The sequence below is a fragment of the Acomys minous genome (assembly GCF_964271855.1).
Source record: "Acomys minous genome assembly, chromosome: 19".
In the NCBI taxonomy this organism is placed as follows: domain Eukaryota; kingdom Metazoa; phylum Chordata; class Mammalia; order Rodentia; family Muridae; genus Acomys; species Acomys minous.
The window spans coordinates 23,535,141-23,554,051 of NC_140499.1; the positions used below are offsets into that span (position 1 = coordinate 23,535,141).

The following is an 18,911-nucleotide window of genomic DNA, read 5'->3' on the forward strand; positions in this document are numbered from 1 at the left end:
AAAGAAAGAAAGAAAGAAAGAAAGAAAGAAAGAAAGAAAGAAAAGAAAGAAAGAAAAGGAAGGAAGGAAGGAAGGAGGGAGGACAATTATGGTGGAAACTGTCTTAGTTTGAAAACCCTAATAACAGTTTTGAAGTAAGAATATTTTTCTAAGGTGGGAAAGTAAAAGACCTTGCCAAAGTTCTTGATAATTTTCTGGATCTTGCACCATTATGTCAGGTTCAGACCGAGATTCAAGCCACTGTAGTGATTTGTTCAAATTCATTTTGTAAATTGAATTTCTCTGGCTGTATGTATCTAACCCCCTAAATAATTTGCAGTTCTGACTGTTATAAACAAATGACATCATAATTAATTTAAGTTACTATGTATCACAAAAGTTTAAAGTTAAGAGTAAAAATGGGATTTAAATCTATTAAAAGATCCAATTCTGTTTGTTTAGAGAACACTCTCTGTGACATTGTGACTACATGTGATAATAGCCAACTTGTGATCCAATGTTACATGTGCTGCATGATGAGATGCAAGGAATCACTGTATTAAAAAAGAAAATAATTTTTGTCAACTTCCAGCATTGTTACTATGCATCTATCCTCACTTTGGGTCTAGTTTCTGTCCACAGGAGTGCCTGATATTCACACTTCCAGCAGGCATGTGTGCTGCTTATAGAAAGGCTCAAGCCACTTCAATGATCAGAGACAATATTTGAATGTGAATCAGGGCAAAGGAACTAAAAAATAGACCATCTACTTGAAAATAGTAGAACTATCCAAGACGAACTAAGCTGATCAATATATTACACTTAAAGCAAAGACATTTCACCACACTAAAATAATTCCATTTCATTAGTTACTGTAATCCTTAGTTTCTAATACAATATACATTTGCCTGATTTATTCTCAGTTGAATTTATTTAACATTTGGTACATCTTTATATCTATGTTGGTTTTAGATTCAGTTCCTAATTAAGTGATGTAATCCTCTTCTGATTTTTTTCAAGGTCAAATATCTTTCAAGATATTTAAAAAGGAGAATAAATATCTTTCAACACTACTGCTAAGTAAAATATATAACATCATAAATCTGTATAACTAAATCTAGGCACTATTCTTTTTAACATATTTTACAGGACTAGAAACATGAGATAATATATTTTCCCTCATTTTGCTATTAGAATTCTTATGAAAAGGCTGATTCTTATTACAGTCAAAGCTGCTCAAAAATTATACACCATGGAAAGAGTTTAGATAATTATGTCAATACAGTTATTATATAACATCAAAAATGAAAATAAAACTGCAAAATATGAGTCATCTTTGAGTTTTTGAAGGCCATATTTTCTATAGTTTTAGATTAAAACATAATAATTGTAAAGTTTATTAAAGCAAATTATATATAAAAATTTTATAGATTTTTAAAAGACTTGTTCTACCAATTTAATGTTTATACATTTTTCCAAACTCTGATTATATATACACAGACAGTGAAGCAGGAATTGTTCCATAGATAATTAAAAACTTAATCTTTGTATGATTTGTGATTTCTATGTTAAATATGTAGTTCCCATCCACAACGGATTTATTAATGTCGAAAGTGTAAATTTCAGAATGTCAAACAACAGAACTTAAGTGTTCTCAGCTATATGACACAACATGGTTCAAACAGAGGGTAACCCCAAGTTTCCTTTTGTATGATTTCATGTGCAGAAATGTGCATTTCTAAACTCCAAACATCAACCACTTTTTCTTAGAGTATTTTTCTTTCTTTTTCACAGCGCGGAAAAGGATATGCTAGTCAATTCTGCAGCTTACCCGAAGCAGTATGATTTGCACAGAGTCGACCAACAAAAGCATCAACTTTTCAACTTCATTATCTTGGCCATCCAGTTAGTTGTGTGTAGCTGAGTGTTAGATTTCCAGCGGAGACATCGTGGCCACGTGTAGGACCTAATTGCTCTCAGCAGGCCTGAGAAATGAGTTGAAATGTGCAGACTGTAGAAACTCCATAGGCAACCGGCGTTGCCTCTCCGATCAGTGTGTGCCTGTTTACAGCACTATCTATCCTTCTCTCTCCAAATGTCACTGAGCCCTTTAGATGTTTATATTCACCATGAGAAGCCAGTCATCAAGATAAAAGAAGTTTGTGCATTATAAATGCAATATCACTGTTTTAAACTTGACTGTTTTATATTATTTTTGTGTGACCAAGTGTTCCCCACACTATCCCAACTTTACAAGAGAGATGTGACTATGTTCTTTTCATTTGTGGGCTATTAAAAAAAATGTTGTATTCTTAAGACCCACAAAATATCAAAGACATTCTGTAGTTTATACACCGTGTTGCAAAGTGTTTACTGTACTATTTCAAAGCTTCTAAATAAATATAAAATATATATTATATTATATAATTTTCCTAAGATGTGGTACAAATTAGTTGGTTTTTAAATGAATTCATACAGCCCTCACCATACAAAAAAAAACAAAAAACAAAAAAACCAGAAGGCAATTCAGGGTCCCTAAGATTAACTGAGAAACATTATCAATAGTTTGTCCTAATTTTCATAACTTGCTCAACCCTGTATTTTTTTTTCTTTAAAAGAAAGTGAAGTTCTAAGCTGCAAAATTTTGTCAAGAACTCATTGTGAATTTTCAATGCCAAAGATGTAGCTGTTAATATTGTCAGGCGGAGCACAGAAGATGTAGTTTCAAAACATCGAGCAGTCTACATGATTCCGATTCTATTTCCACGGCTTTGAATTTAGCATCACTTAATGCTTTTATAAAGAACTATAAATTCATCTGTATTTGTTGTTAGGAAAAATCTGGGTGTCTGTACATTTTGTGGTGTAAAATATGTAACTGAAGATTACTATTTTAAGACGTTCTCATCATATAATTCATAGAATTTTATTTTACATAGTTTTACATAGTTTTGTGACTCTTAAGTAAACATGCATAAAAATCTATAACTCTATATTATGAATATATAGAGGTATATAAATATAATTATTGGAGCTGGTACATATTAACAATAAAATATTTTTTAAAATCTCTAAATTTAAAAAGTTCAAGTAAATTTGGAGATAGAAACATGTTACATTACTGTTTCAATATTATATGTAAACATTTTATAGCTTAAATGTAGTCAGTGTTTTATTAATGGTAATATTCTTCATTGGCTAGTCTTGAAAAATTAATTTTGTGTTCTACTTTCATGTCAACAAGGGTAATTATTAAATTCAGAAAGATGTATTTTCTTTTAGTTCACATATTTTTTTCTGCTGTTGTCTGTTGATTGTTGAAACAGGGGAGGGATAAGAATCAGAGAATGTGAGAGATTCATCCAAGCAAATCATGGAATAAATTTAACTGCCATCTAAAAAGATTCCAAAACGATATCATGATATTTTCCAAGCCCAAATTATAGGCTCATTTTAAAATGCTAATCTTTATTTTCATATATGCTTATATGCTCACTAGTATTTTGAGCTACATGATGAGAAAGCATGGACTAAAATATAACACTTAACAAATGAGATCCATCTAATTTCATATGATTTAAAATAAACTTATAATTAAGATTTATCATTAAAATTCATACATGCAGTCACTGGTCCTTTCGGTATTAGTTTAGAGTTGTATCCAGCATCCTTCTTTTGACACTATGAAATTATATAATAATATATCACAATACCAATTAGCTCACAGCAATATAATGTGAACAGAATCCTGTCTCTGGGGAACCTGTTGAAAAAGAAACCAGTTGTCCATGTGTGATTCAAGAGCACATACACTCACTGGGTGCCGTAGCAATCTTTTCTCAAATATATGGCATACTACATGATAGAGTATTTTAGTACAATGTTATATATAATTTAACTAGAAAAATGTTTTTTTCCTCATTGCTTTTCAATCAAAAAAGTGGTTTTCTTGTTGAATCACTTAGCATTAATTAAAACCATTTTTGGTTCAATTTGCAGTCATGGGTTAAGATCCACATTCATCTTTTCATGTTCACTTAACATACAATGATGGTACTAATTCATTTGATTCTAAAATTTTTAAAAAATCTCTTGTGTCATATGCAATATACTTTCTACATCATTTCCTGACACATAGTTGCATTAGCTATGCTTTATATATAACAGCAACTCTCTAGAGGAATTAGTATGACAGTTTTAAATTGTATCATTATTTCTACCAAAACATACATAATTTGAGGAGGAAAATTATTTTGACGCACAATACTAAATTCTAGTGTCATTTATCAATTACTGCATGCAGGATAAATCAGAGGCAACAGTGGAGATACAATTTCACTAAATATTGTGTATCCGTGACAAAGACTATAACAAAAAAACAGTGAGACAAAAAAGTAATGAAATACTACAGGACGCTTCACCAAGCACATCAGGATAGTTAAGTGTAGGCATTACACTTCATCTGATCATTTTTAATATCCAGTCTGCTACTATCGTGTACATGTTCAAGGGAAACAATAGTTTTAGACAGTGTTTCATCCACAAAACACTTACAATAAAAAATGGAACTACTCCTTATTTAGTCAAATTAGTTTTAGAGCAGTAAAACTCAAAAATTTTCCTGTGGAAAGAGTGTTGTACGGTTTCAATGGTATGTCAAATGACAATTTTTTAGGAATATTTCATCCACAAGTAAGATTATAATTTTAATCTGTGAGCATAATTTTGTAAAGTCACCTTAAGTCAAGTATATAAATATTGCATCATAATTAATTAAAAGATATAACAATGTCAACAATATAAATGTGTCCCCGTTTTTAGGAAATATGTATACTTAGTTTTAGGAAAATACTAAATGCAATGCCTTTATCAAAACTTGTGAATTAGAAATTATATAGATGATATAAATATTTTCATTATTCATTCTCTTTTGTTTCATGCTTGTGCTATAATTTGTCCTCGATTCTCTGAAATGTTGAAGTTCTCTTGCTTTTCCACGAAGCAGAAACCTCTCCCTGCAGATCATGACATGCAGGCTGCCAGAAGTAGGCACTGATATTAGGATGGAATCCGGCTAAATTGTATATGGAGCGGGGTCGATCAAATTGAATGTGGTGAATGTTTGCCAACATAAATAAGGCATTTATGGTATTGAAGATAATGACGTTGTTTTTGTCGTTGTGTTTTACTTCCTCCCTCATATCTATGTGTGATATAAATACCTGTAGGACTAACAAAAAACTTTAATATTGGTATACTCTATAATTTTGCTGGAATCATATATTTTTGCATACTGCAACTTTTTTGTGTTCTCAATCTTTTCTCAAGTCTAATTTTGTAGTGGTAAAGGCTTTGCATTAACATCCTTTTTATGTTCTCTTTTTAAACAAGGAAAACCAGAAAATTACTACATTCAGTATTTTTTACATCCTGAAGTAGTAAAGTTATTTTGTATATCGTTAGTACTTCAAGAAATTTCCCTCCGAAAAGTCAGACAAAACCCTTATTCAGTAATCTGTAAAACTGTTTAGTAGAGACTTTTTTTCTGCAAACACTCGGCTTAGGTTTTAGATCGTAGCATTCTGTCGGAATGCTGGTAGCTGTATGCCGCCAGAGTATAGCAGGCAATAATATGACTTTGATTCTAATACTTTCAGTGTGCATGCATGTGTTTCTAATCACTGTTATTTTTTTTAAGTATTTGTAAAATTAGAAAAAAAATTATTTCTTGAAAACTCGTCAGATGCTTAGTTTGAAGTTTTTCTCTCCAGATGTTTTTGAGGAGTGTGAAAATACCACATTCCAGATGTAGAAAACATTACATTTTCACATGCGACTTAAAAATTTCTGGAATATAGAACTCGCATTTCCCAAACATCCATATGTCCTTGAGCTGAACGTAAGCAGGGAGTGTCAGTTCTTCGGACACGTCTGAGACAATTATCTGTGAGTGAAACAGGGTATTATAACAGATGAGTTTCAGTCTTAATTACAGTGTTGTGACTGTGAATGCTATAACCATACATAAGTAATATGCGTGTAAATGTAATATATTATTTTATACTGCTGTATACATACAAAATAAATAAAACTAGGATACATATCACACCATCTTTCCATGCATGGATCTTCCACTGACGTCATGGGAGCTTTGAATAAAACCATCTGCAAAATGTTACCCTACGTATAAAAATGACTGATGCTGACTTAGTAATTTCAGTCTTAATATCACAGGTCTAAAGGACAATTATGTATCACTTGAAAGAACATATGGTAGAAACTGAAGAGTTTTGCCATATTTAAAGATTGAGTGCAGGCGTTTAATTCCACATAAACCTCAGCATCACCCCAACATCATTAAGGCAACATTTATTTTCTGATTGGTACTGGATTATTTTAATTTAAAACTTTTGAAGAAATATCAAGGATTCAGAAAGATTAACATATAGCTACATAAAATATGAGTGCCTTCAAGAAATTAAGAAAACATTTTATTTAAAGTGAGAGAAACCTATCACTTCATAGTCAAAGTTCATGGAAATGCAAGAAGAATATTCATATAGGTATCATTTTCAGAGAAGAAAATTTGAATGACAGTAGAGGAGGCACATCTTAAACAATGTTAGAATACTTAGAAACTTAGCTCTTGAGAACCCAAAGGTTGAAAAATTGTGCCTCTTATTCTCACGTGTGATTTTTATAACTAATTTTTATTAGTTTAATACTAATACACTCAAGTAAAAGCTTCATTTTATCAGACAACAAGTTAAAGGTTAGGATATGTTTTTCTTTAAACTTCTTTACTATCGAAAAAATAAATTGGGATGATAATTCTCCATGAAATATTACTAGTAATAATTATGGCCTATGTTCCTTCTTCATTCTTTTGTCATTTTTCTCTGAAGACCATATCAACAATTTTTCCATTAAAAAATACATTCCAGAGGTAAAAATTTCTACTTACTGACCTAATCCTGAAGTCCTAAGAATATGTTACTACAGTTTACTTCATGAAAATTCTAGTTTGCTTAAGAAACCAAGCAAATTACAAGAAAACATATAATAGTGAACATATAATAAATAGTAAAACATATAATAGGGAAATGATGAAAGTTAAGTGATCAAAATAATCAGTGGATTCTAAGATTATTTTAGAATAAATATTAGCATAAATATATATAAAGCTAAATAATTACAGTAAAAATATAGCTACAACAGTATCAAAGCACATCATTCTTTTAAAAGACAATTGTTCACTTTAAAATTTTTCAGATGTATGTGTGAACCAAGGTACACTGCAAAATAGCATTTTTGCTAAGATTTATTCCCCCAAATGCTTGCAACAAAATGAGCCATATGATCTCTACTTCAATTTTAAACTGTTTCATGCAATAGAGAGTGAGGGGCAAAATTCTGGAAAGGTCCTTCACTTCTGATAGAATGTCTACTCTTTGTACAATACGAATAAGTATTATGAGTTATACAACTTCTCCTGAGAATTAAGTGAGCTCCTTTAGAGGAAATTCACACAACAGTGCTAAATTTTAGATAGGTTGTTGTTATTAGCATCCATTTTATTATTAAGTATTATTATTATTATTATATTATTATTAATCATTTTAATCACTTGATCACCATCATCATTTTAAAACACTGTAGAACACAATCTGCAAATGGAAAACATCTAAGCATACTAGAAACTTATAGCTAAGCAAGGATAATTTCAAAACCTGAAGGTGAGTCTACACTTCTTAGGGTTTCCACTTATTTGCTGTTTGTCTTCATTTGCCTGAAGATCGCAGAGCAGGAAGCACACTCACCCTTATCTAAGGTTCAGTTCTCATTCAGTGTCCTCAGAAACTTTAAAATAATAATTTGTGCCTACAAGGGATGGGATAACCATTGGGATGTAATATGAATAAATTAATTTTTAAAAAAGATGGAAAAAAAGAATAAAACAGAAATCTGAATGTGCGAGGGCTACACCTTTGATACCGATGGCCTTTCTGAATATTCATTGGGAATACTGAACATTTAATGGGATCTTTCTAGCATAGGATTATCATTTTTGCATGTCTTCTATTCATTCTCACAATTACTTAAGGCAGTCTTCAGAATCTTCTCAGATGAAATCGGACTGCTTAATACTTCTAATTGGAGGCCTCTGTCTGGTAAGAGCCTGCTTCCTTAGGCTTGCCCTTTGATGTTTAAAACATTGCTAGAATTCTTTATTCCTTTGAATTTAGTAAATTCCTTTATATGTTCCACTTAAAAGAATGTGCTCCATACCAATCAGTAATCAAACTGATGCTCCCAAAGGCGCGCTTTAATTTTACAAGGAATTCTTAATTCATGAAGAAATATAAGTGAGACCATCATGTGGATGGTGATAATGTGGGATATTTTGTCCCTTTATTTTCCTTTGATGGTTATTCTAAAATTCTTTAACCAGTCTCTCTGGAGACAAAGGACACTGTATTAACACTGCAGTCACATTATGTGAATGGGAATCCCTAGTCTTTCCTTTCCCTTCCCTCTTTGTAAGCAACTTTTCTCAGTAGCAGGACAGGAAAAAAATAGACAGAGGCGGTCATGTGTGGGATTATAGAGGGCAGAAAGTAAGCTTTATTATTAAATTAGTGAAATCTCTCTCTTTTTTCCCAAGGTTAGTTTTTATTTTACTTATGTGCACGCATTTGTGTTTTGTGTGAATGTATGACATGTATTTTTGGGTGTCGGAGAAGACCAGAAGAAGGTTCTGGATCCCATGGAGCTGTCAGCTGTATTTTTTTTTCATGTGGCTGTGGTAAACAAATTTAAATATCAACCAATCTTAAGATCTGAGCCATCTTTATAGCCCCAGGAAATATTTCTTGTCCTTATTTTTATAAAACAATTAATAATATAAAAAATAGTCAAATTTAAATTTCTCAATCATTCTGTTTCTTTTAAAAGTATGTGTGATTTGAGATGGAGCTATTAGCAAGAACACTAAATTACTAAGTTATTCAATAACTTTTCATTATCACTAATCTGTCTTAGGGTTTTTTTTAACACCATGAAATAACTCCAAGACTGATGACTTCTTTTGGTATTATTTGAAAAGTATCATTTATAAAAGGATTTATAAGGACCATAAAAAGATAATATACACTGCAACATACCAAGTAACTTTAAATCAGAAAGAAGTGTGTTTGTGTATGTATGTGTGTGAGAGAGAGATGAATTGAAGTGTAAAGTTAATAAAAATAAATATTAATTGGGTGGTTTTAGTTCAAAGCCTCGGTAAAACACTTATAAGTAGACTTACATTGTATTTTTAAATGTAATAATATTAAATGATCTCTTCAGAATATTTTCATAGATTTTCACCTTCTTAACATTGTTTTGACATGTGTCTATAAACTCACAGAAGCATATATAGGGTTGGAAGTGCAGTGTAGTTAGAAAAACCTTGTCTACTCTGAGAGATACTCATGGACAAATTCCCAGCACCTCAATGAAAAAGCTTGCAGATATTATTCACTTCAAAGAAGCCACATGGATTCTAAATTACAATATATACTTAAAATTTTAACAGTCGGAATGATGGAAAACTGAGTGACACTAACAGCTGACTGCACAGGTACACGAAACACTCTGTAGTACTTGATAAAGTCACTTGGTAGTGTCAAAACTTGTCTTGTTGACTCAAGGTACTGCCTCTATGTCAGAAGTGAATTTCCAAATATAAACAACGTTGTTGTGTCAAACAGAGACATTAAGAGGTTTTTAAACTTTAGGTCTTTGAATAGTGATTAACCAAAATATATACCCTTTAATTGTATGAAATAATTTTGGTACATTTGTGTGTAGTATACATTTTTGTCCTCATGGTCTGTGCACATTCATGTATTAGAGCACATGTGTAGAAGCTAGAGGTCAGCATAGGATAGTTTCCCTTGTACCTATTTCTTTAAACAAGCTCCCTCACTGAATGTCAAGCTCCCTGTCAGTTATGCTGGCTGGCCAAGGAGCTTCCAGGATCTATCTGTCCCCCTTCAGTTCCTACTACTAGTGCCGCAGTTAAGGGCTGATCGGTTGTGTTGGCTTTTTCATGGGTGCTGGGTTGGTCCAACTCCAGTTCTTACGCCTGTGCTGCAAGTGCTGTACCCACTGATCCACTTTCACATCCCATGGAAAGAAACAGTTTCCAGCAACGCTCCTGGCTCCTGTAGAAAAGAGACTATCACAGTATCACATGCAATAATAATGATGGAAGTGAACACTGACAAGAACTAATCATCACTCAAATTTGCTTTAATAAGATAAGAACACTGGCCTTCATTAAGCCAATTGTGACCTTGTAACTTGTGCAACAACCAACAACGCAACACACTTTTCTTTTAGGCCAAACAGAGAAAAGGGAAAGAGTGTAAAGCCCTTTGAAAAATCCCAGGGCCTCACTGGTAGATGGCCATCTGCCTGACAATGGATAGGACAGAATAAAAGATGTGGCTTTGTTTTTCTTATATAAACCAGCTTCCTTTATCGGACATGCTGAAAAGAAAGTTCATCTACAGGAATATAATCTTGTTTGTAAAAGGGATTTTCAGTCTTTCTTTTTCATTTAAATTTCACTGTGCCAACTACCCAAGAAGTTCAGAAAGGCAAAATGTATGAATAATACAATGTAATTTTATAGTTTTTTCTTGGTAGTAAATGTTAGTAGTTAACCTACATTCTAATAATTCTTTGTATAATATTTTGTGGTTATTATTTAAATTTTTGTTCCAGGAAACTTTTTTCATGAATCATATTTTCATGGAATGGATTTGCATATGCCATTTGTCAATTTTAAATATTTTAAATTTCTTAATATCTAAACAAATTGTCTAGAGTATATAGAAGAAAGCATGCTTTTCTTGTATAAAAGAAAAAGACAAAGTCACCCCCTCTATCATCTTTTGTGACATACACATAACACCACATAACTAATATAAAAAGTAAAAATAAAAGATAAAACAGTTGTGTAACTTATTTATATTTCCCTTTAATCTGAGTTCAAATATTTTATTAAATATTTCAAAGGCATAAATTTATATTTTAAGGATATCCTATTTAATGTTCTCAATGCTTATTACACCTATGGTAGCATTTAGTAGAAACTGATAGCATTTCTGTGTGTTTTCTTTCTAAGTGAATTCTTCCCATAAACAGTAATTTAGCGTAGAACAGAGCCTTGTTGCTCTCTATATCCTAATATTATGAATAAAAAGACAAGATAAATCTTGACAAACTCAAGAAAGAATCTTCCCATAACTTTCACACCTAATTAATCCATTGTTTTCCCTCTGAATTTTCAACCTGTTCTAAGCTAGTTTTTCACTCTGTGTCTGTTACTCATTGAATCACCAACAGCAGTTATCTTTGCTAATACACCAATAAGTTAGAGAATCAACACTTGCTTTAGAGTTTAAATTTTCTATTTTATTTCTGAACCACATGCTCATCTGTGTTTCACATTGGGTATATAGGGTTACATTAAAATAAAATGTTTTCATGCATATATTTTATTCCTTTTAATAGCATGCGTTATGGATATTGAATAAGTAAATCTAGAGTTAAATAAATAAGAGTGCCTTTCCCCCCAAATCATACTGAATAACTATACTTCACCAAATATAAGTCTGAGAATTTGGCTTTAAAAAATCACTATGTGTCTAATGCACCCTGACAACTGAGAGTGTTGGGTGACGACAGTATGTCTGGGAAGACCCAAACAAACGTCAACTAATTTCAGATAGGGAATTAATAGGCAACATTCAGATAACACTTAAGTCCAACTTAGTGAACAAATGAATTTTACTGGGGTCATTTAAATGGCTGTGGAGTTACTTACAGGAGGAGAAATGACTCACAAACAGCTGCATCACCAAATCCCATTGCAAACCAGTTGGAAACCTGGAACACACAGCACATCCTGTAGGAAACTCAAAAAGTTGGATAGTGTCCCCTTCAACAGACTTGGTGTTAATACCTACCATGCAGTTCAATTGTTCTCTGTGTCTTTCAGGTATTTCTGGGGCTGGAGGGTGTGGATCTCTGCTTATTCCAAGAAACTCAGTTTATCTGAGCATGACTCTCAGCAGTGTCTACAACTTATGTATTCTTAGGGGAAGTGGTACCCTTTGATTTTTTTTTTTTATTAATTTAGGGAACTCCTGAACCTATTCTGAGTTATTTACTAGCTGAACCTAAGCTTCCTTGCAAGATGGCATTTCCCCTTCCTTTAACAATGTTTCTCAGCCTTCCTAATGCTACAACCCTTTAGTGCAGTTTCTCATGTTGTGGTAACTGCCAAACATAAAATTACTTGGTTGCTGCTGTGTAACTGTAATTTTGGTAGTTTTATGAATTGTAATACAAATATCTGCTATAGAATCTTTGTGTAGGTCATGGCCCACAGGTTGAGAACCAATGCCTGTTATTTTATTTCTTTGTAAATATGCCATGTCTCAATAAGATTCTCTCCAAGATAGAGGGTTTTAATAACGGAGATAACCTCTCTGCAAGAGAGATTAGTATAGTTTAATTGATTTATTGAAATACACAAAGAAAAATAAGAAGGAATGGAAAGCATTCTTGAAACTGCCTACCATCCATACCATTAGTTAGTGAAGAAGTCTTACACTCAGATTATGGAGGCAAATAACACATATACCTGATGTTGACTAGACTGATGGGAAAAACAGAAAAGTGTCAATCATATACTTTGAGGGCATGTGGGCTGACACAACACCACACAGTGCCACTGTGGTTGCAAGCATGAATGGAGCAAAACAATATTCCTCAAACTCAAATGAGCAAGACCTTAGCTGTAAGTCCTATTTGTGAGCAAAAATAAACAATTATGCCAAATATTTTCTGATAGAAACAAAAGAAAACAAAGCAAAACAAATAAAACCTCTTTGGCTAAGGTCTAGTCATCAAGAGTAGGTAAACAATAGCACAGTACTGTTGGAAGCCCTCTTGACCACACTAGTTATGAGGGCTAATGACAGGAACATTACCTTAAGATCTTTAGAGCCTTGACATGAACTTATAACTTGAATATGAGATGAGATTTCTAGAAAGAAGCAATGTTTCGCTAGGATGAAAAGGTGCATGCCAAGAGAAAGAAGACCACTTTGAGACACAGTCTTCAAAAACATGCACTTGATAGATATTCTCTGGAACTGACAACAAAGAAAACATAGACTTGTGTGTACTGGCATAGGCAATGGAAACCACAGGAAATGTGGATTTATATCACCACAGAGCTCTAACAAAGGGTTTACCTCGTACTTGGAAACTTGAAGGAACATTCTCTAAGAACTTCCCCTGGATGGGGAGACCTGGTGGCACTCAGAGGAAGGACAGCACGCTACCAAGAAGAGACTTGATACCCTATGAGCATATACAGGGGGAGGAATTCCCCCTCAGTCACAGTCATAGGGGAGGGGAGTAAGGGGAATATGGGAGGGAGGGAGGAATGGGAGGATACAAGGGATGGGATAACCGTTGAGATGTAATAAGAATAAATTAATAAAAAATAAAATTAAAAAAGAAAGTTCATCCCTTTTAAACAGTCTGTCTAGCATCTAGAGGGACATTAAAATTGATTGATTCTCTTTTCAAGAACTCAATATTGTTGAGTCAAAGGAGATGGCTCAGTCTAGAAGTGCTTGCAACACACACATGAGGACCTACATTTGATCCCCAGCACTAAGACAAAAAGAGTTGGTACACAGCTATAATCCCAGTACTGTGGAAGAAAAGATAGAACATCCTTGGGGCTTACTGGACAGCCAGCCTACCTGAATTTAGAAGGTATAGGTTCAATCAGACACTTTGTCTCAATAAATAAGTTAGCAAGTAATAAAAGACATTCCATGCTGACTTAAAGTTCCTACATTCACACATGTGCACTTAGACCTGCACATACCTGTTAGTGCACACAATAGGACTGAACATTGTATATTTTGGGAAATGAAGTAAATGTCATTGTCACCCTCAATGATATCTCAATCCATAAGTGATTGAAAAGTGTTTTCTTTAGCACATATAGTGATAGCATTCTCTTATATTATTGAATTGTGGTTAAACCAAGACCAAGCTGTTCACTATTTTATTCAATCAAGACATTTTGTTTGCTTGTTATGTTTTGGTTTTTTTTGTGTGTGTGTTTTGTTTTTCCTTATTACAGGAATCAAGTCCAGCTTTTGGCCGCATGACAGGCCAACTAATTTGACATACAAAGGACTAAGAAAAGGAAGAAAGACAACTTCATTTGAAAATATGACTGAATGGGCTGTGGGTGTAGGCCAGTCATAGAATGAAAAGCATGCATAATGCCAAGAGTTAAGTCACCAGTGTGTGCACAGGTTCACCCCCTCACACACAGATTCAGTCATATATTAGGAAAATTTACTTGTCTGAAAAGTTGGAGGACAGTTTCCCACAGTGTATCTTGCCTATAATGTTACTTAAAAGCAGTTTATTCAGATATATGGTTGACATTTATAGACCTGTAGTGCTAGGATATGAGTGGCCTTGGATGTGGACTTCTGCTGTCTGATTGGTTCTCTTACAGTGGTAAATCGCTCTGATCTAAAGAAAATTTGGGGAGGAAAGGGTTGATGTGGCATACCTTTGTAAGTCACAGTCCATCGCTGAGAAAGTCAGGGAAAGAACTCAAACTAGAACTAGAAGGCAAAAAAAAAAAAAAAAAAAAAAAAAAAAAACATGGAGAAATGCTGTTTACTGGGTTTCACACTTGGCTTGGCTACTCACTTAATATAGACTAAGGAAGGTGCCTCCCATAGTGGGCTTTGCCATTTTATATCAGTAACAATCAAGAGAATCCCCCCACGCACACCCATAGTCCGATCTGATACAGGCAATAACTCGATTGAGATTATTTTTTTCGTGTAACTCTAGGCTGTGTCAAATTGACAGTTAATGGTAACTAGGATAAAATCCTTGGGAGTCAGAAGAACCATTTGAATCCGATACTCTAAGGACAGAGCCATTAAGCTGGCTTGAACCAGTAGACCTTGGCCTCTCTGAGAACCAGAGCTGCCTATCATACTTAACTCTCCATTCTTAGATTGTTTGAGAAAGGTCAAAAGGCTGTTTTCCAAAGTAGAATGTTTTCATAAGTCATGTTTTTCTGAAGGTCTCCTAACTTCTTTGTAAATGTATGGAGTGATCTCTTTATTATCAAGTTCTGAAAGATCATACTAGCATATAATTTGATGTGTATCTATTTTAACTAATACTGAAGGCATTTGGTAAGTTCTTTGACCCATCAAGCGAACCTTTAAGATTTTGAAAAAAGCTCTTAAAATTTTAGGTCATTATCTTTTCTTACTCTCCGTCATTACAGAAACTTTATTACTTAGAGATTGAACTTCCTCAACTAATTGCTGTTTTGTTTGTTTTTTAATATTCATTTATTGATTAGGAGGTATACAGTGCTCTGTCCTGCAAGTACACCTTCATGCCAAGGAGAGCTTCAGATCTTGTTATAAATGGTTGTGAGCCACCATGTGGTTTCTGGGAATTTAACTCGGGACTTCTGGAAGAGCAGTCAGTGTTCTTAACCTCTGAGCCATCTCTCCAGCCTGTTTGGTTTTTCTTAGACCTATTTTCAGAATCTACTTTCTCGGATCACTTTGGCGTTGTTTATTACATGCTTATCTTCTAATTTTTTATTGCTAACTTTCCATTGGGCTTAAAGGTTTATTATGTTTATAATCTTAATTCTAAAAAAATTTCCCTCATATTCCTTCATACACTCATTTGAACTCTTTCCCTATATTTAATATCTTTTCCCCTTCACCTGAATGTCTGGATGAGAGACATCTTCATGAATAGTGTCTCTTTCATGGAATTATGATAAATATGTTACATAAGTGGAATTAACACAATAGTACAGATATTCCTCACATGTATAAGATTTTGGACGTAATCTCAACAACAAAAATAGAAATGTATCACTTGACTATCTTTCCAATAGAATTTGATGGCAAACTGTTGGTGAGAAGTGTTTACTGAGTATGTAGGTATATATTGTCAGTTAGCTGAATCATTTAATTAAAGAATTTGTGTTACTGTGGTTAGGTATATTTTCCTTCAGTAAGTTAGATGTTCAAGACTTTTTTTGAGATCTGCCTAAAGGCATAATCCTTGGTACTTGGACACTGAAAGTTAAAAGAAACCTGGGCAACTAAAGACGTAGACTTTTCTTCTATCACAATCAGACATTAAACTCCGCCTGATGTCTTCCAATCTAGGCACTGTCTGTGTTAACCTCTAAGAGGATAAACTTTTCTTCCAAATAGAGTGTACACTTGATCACCTACCTGTGCACATAGATGAGGGCATCTGTGAGGTATAATGACATCTTAATGGCATTTTTGAACCTGCTTATGGCTTAGTTTCACTCTCATTCCTTAGCCAATTTGCTGGATCAGTTTTTGAGCCTTTGGAATTTTCTGTGGAATTAATCTTGTATTTTTGTCCTACTCATTTTGTCACTAAGAATTAAATTATGTCAGGTACACTGATTATGCTTAAAGTTCCCAAATGTATGAGATGATTTCTCACATTTCTTTTATTGCTCCTTCTGTGTTGACATATTTCCATTAGGAAAATTTTAAGAGGAAGAAAGGTTAGTACAAAAAATTGCCTCTTCTGTTTCTTTAACCTGAAGCGTGAAAATGAACTTTCCACATAGCTCACTCTGGTGACATTCATGGAACAGTATCAGCAGACAGTCAAAGCCCTCATTTCTTCAAACCTTAGATGTCTAATTCCAGTTAACAAAGATTTATTATTTCTATGACTTCACTGAAAAGTGCTATTATGTTTGAGATGGAATCATATTTTGAATTAAAAATTCAAATGTAAAAGTAAACTATGTATTCCCCTTATTACATATCAACATTTAAAATCATTGTAAACATAGTTCATTTACCTAAATGGCACTTTTAGAATAATATATTTATACCTTTTCTTTTGAAAACACTTTACCCTTTGTCCAATATGTGTGCTGTACATTGTTGTTTGTTATCTTATTTCTAGCACCAGTGATTATTTAGATTCAGTTTTTTAAAATAGCATAAAATAGAATAGGTTTTTTATTATGTTACTTTATTTGCCATATTGTCCTGATTTGATTAGGACCTGAATTAGTGTCTAAATAGTAACAGGGAACTAGCAAGCTTCAGCACTGGAGGTCAATTTAATTACACTGTGCATGACAGAAACTAGGCCATGTGGGTATTGCCTTTGCCACCAGCAATTGACACCTGCGTGTTAATGAGCTGGTAATTAAGAATTGGCACATACAGACACAGTTTACTGTTTGGGACTAGGATAACCATATGTTGCTCAAGTTCTCTGCTAAGTACTCTGTTAGGTTTAGAATCCCACAATTATGTTTATGAGCTTTCCTAAATGCTAATATTCTACTCTCAAAAGATTTTTAAAAATTAAAAAAATATGTCACTTTCTTACAATTTTAATTGTAAATTTTCTTTTCTGAATTCAAAAAGTTTAAATTGGAGAACAGTATGTTTGAAAAAATATAGCTAAAGGGTTTGTTTAAAAACTGTACGTTTCTTAAATTTAAAAATCTTTAGAGGACTTCCATCTTAAAAGATCATTCACACTTTTTTATTGGATAAAAATGACTTTGGATGAACACACATGGAGGGACACAGCCTCTGTTATTCAGTGCTTTCTTTTGAATGGAACTGGAATATAACAGCCACCTCCAAGAGGTCCCTGTGGGAGGAGGCAGGGTTATCTCTGTGGCATCAGGGTAGAACAGCATCTACGTCGGCTTTCCCTTTGAGAAGCTCCTTGTACACTGTTTCCTTGTTTCTTGTGCTGTTTGCAGAAATGCTGTGGATGCAGCTGCGTGGAGAGGCTCATTTGACTAAAGATGGAGGCAAGCAAACAACCGCGTAACTGGGCTCGGAAGCTTATTCTCCACTTGAGCTTTTGGATAAGCCAGCACCCCAGACAACAGCGTAACTACAAATCTGAGAGACTCCAGCAAGGGACTAACTGAGCTGCACTAATTCCAAACCACACAAACTGTGAGATAAATATGGGAGGATGCTGCTGCTCTCTTCTTGGGAGTCTTGTTTAGCAACAATAGATAGCTAATACAATAGATAACTGAGGAATTCTTTGTCCGTTATAGTTGTAAGATCATTAACTATTCTGATGTGATGTGGCTATTTTTCCAAACAACGTATGTATTATTCACTTGCTGTTTCTTTGCTTCGCTCTTCAATTTTCACTTCTACTTTACTTCTCATCACTTAACGCACGCACGCGTGCGTGCACACACAAACACATGCACACACAAACATCACACACACATAGACACAATTTCCCCATCATTTTCTGTATTAATATATTGGCTTAAAAATAAAGTGTTCTCATCAAATGAAATATGCATTAACTTTGGTGAGTTTCAGTTGTGGGAATTACTTCTAATTTTCTTCTTTGAAAGCGTTTGCTTTTTCATAAAACCCTCTGTAGGACGTATAGCCTTTTATATGCAGATTGGTATAATTACACTTTGAAATATCTTTGAATTCCCTGTAGCTTAAACTGGGAACATGAAAGGCCAAATGTTATATCGAACTGAAGAATATAAAAGTGCGTGTACATCAATCCAAAATGAGATATAGAAATGAACAGCTCTACACAGCACTGCCCATTTCTGACAGATTATCGAAGAGTCTTTAACTGAAGGGACTGCCTTCCCTAGCAGGAGAATCCAGCCTGGGAATGGCCCCATCCATTCATATTTGTTATTCTTTTAGTACCAAAGTGTGAATGCCAGTGCAGTGAAAAAAGACTAACAGAAGCTTTACCTCCTTTCCAGA

At 33.7% G+C, this 18,911-nt stretch overlaps 1 protein-coding gene across 2 annotated transcripts in view; it reads left to right on the top strand.

Moving 5' to 3' along the window:
* Positions 1 to 18,471, top strand: part of PCDH10 (protocadherin 10) — a 56,996-nt gene extending 38,525 nt beyond the window's left edge. The window contains exon 5 of one of the 2 annotated variants that reach the window (XM_084768316.1): positions 17,909 to 18,471. In XM_084768316.1, the coding sequence (XP_084624442.1) occupies positions 17,909 to 17,979 (71 nt within the window). In that variant the 3' untranslated portion in view covers positions 17,980 to 18,471. Of the gene's footprint in view, positions 1 to 1,773; positions 6,086 to 17,908 lie in introns of those variants that run through there. The other variant, XM_084768318.1, reaches the window with a different exon arrangement.
* The last annotated feature ends 440 nt before the right edge of the window (positions 18,472 to 18,911 follow it).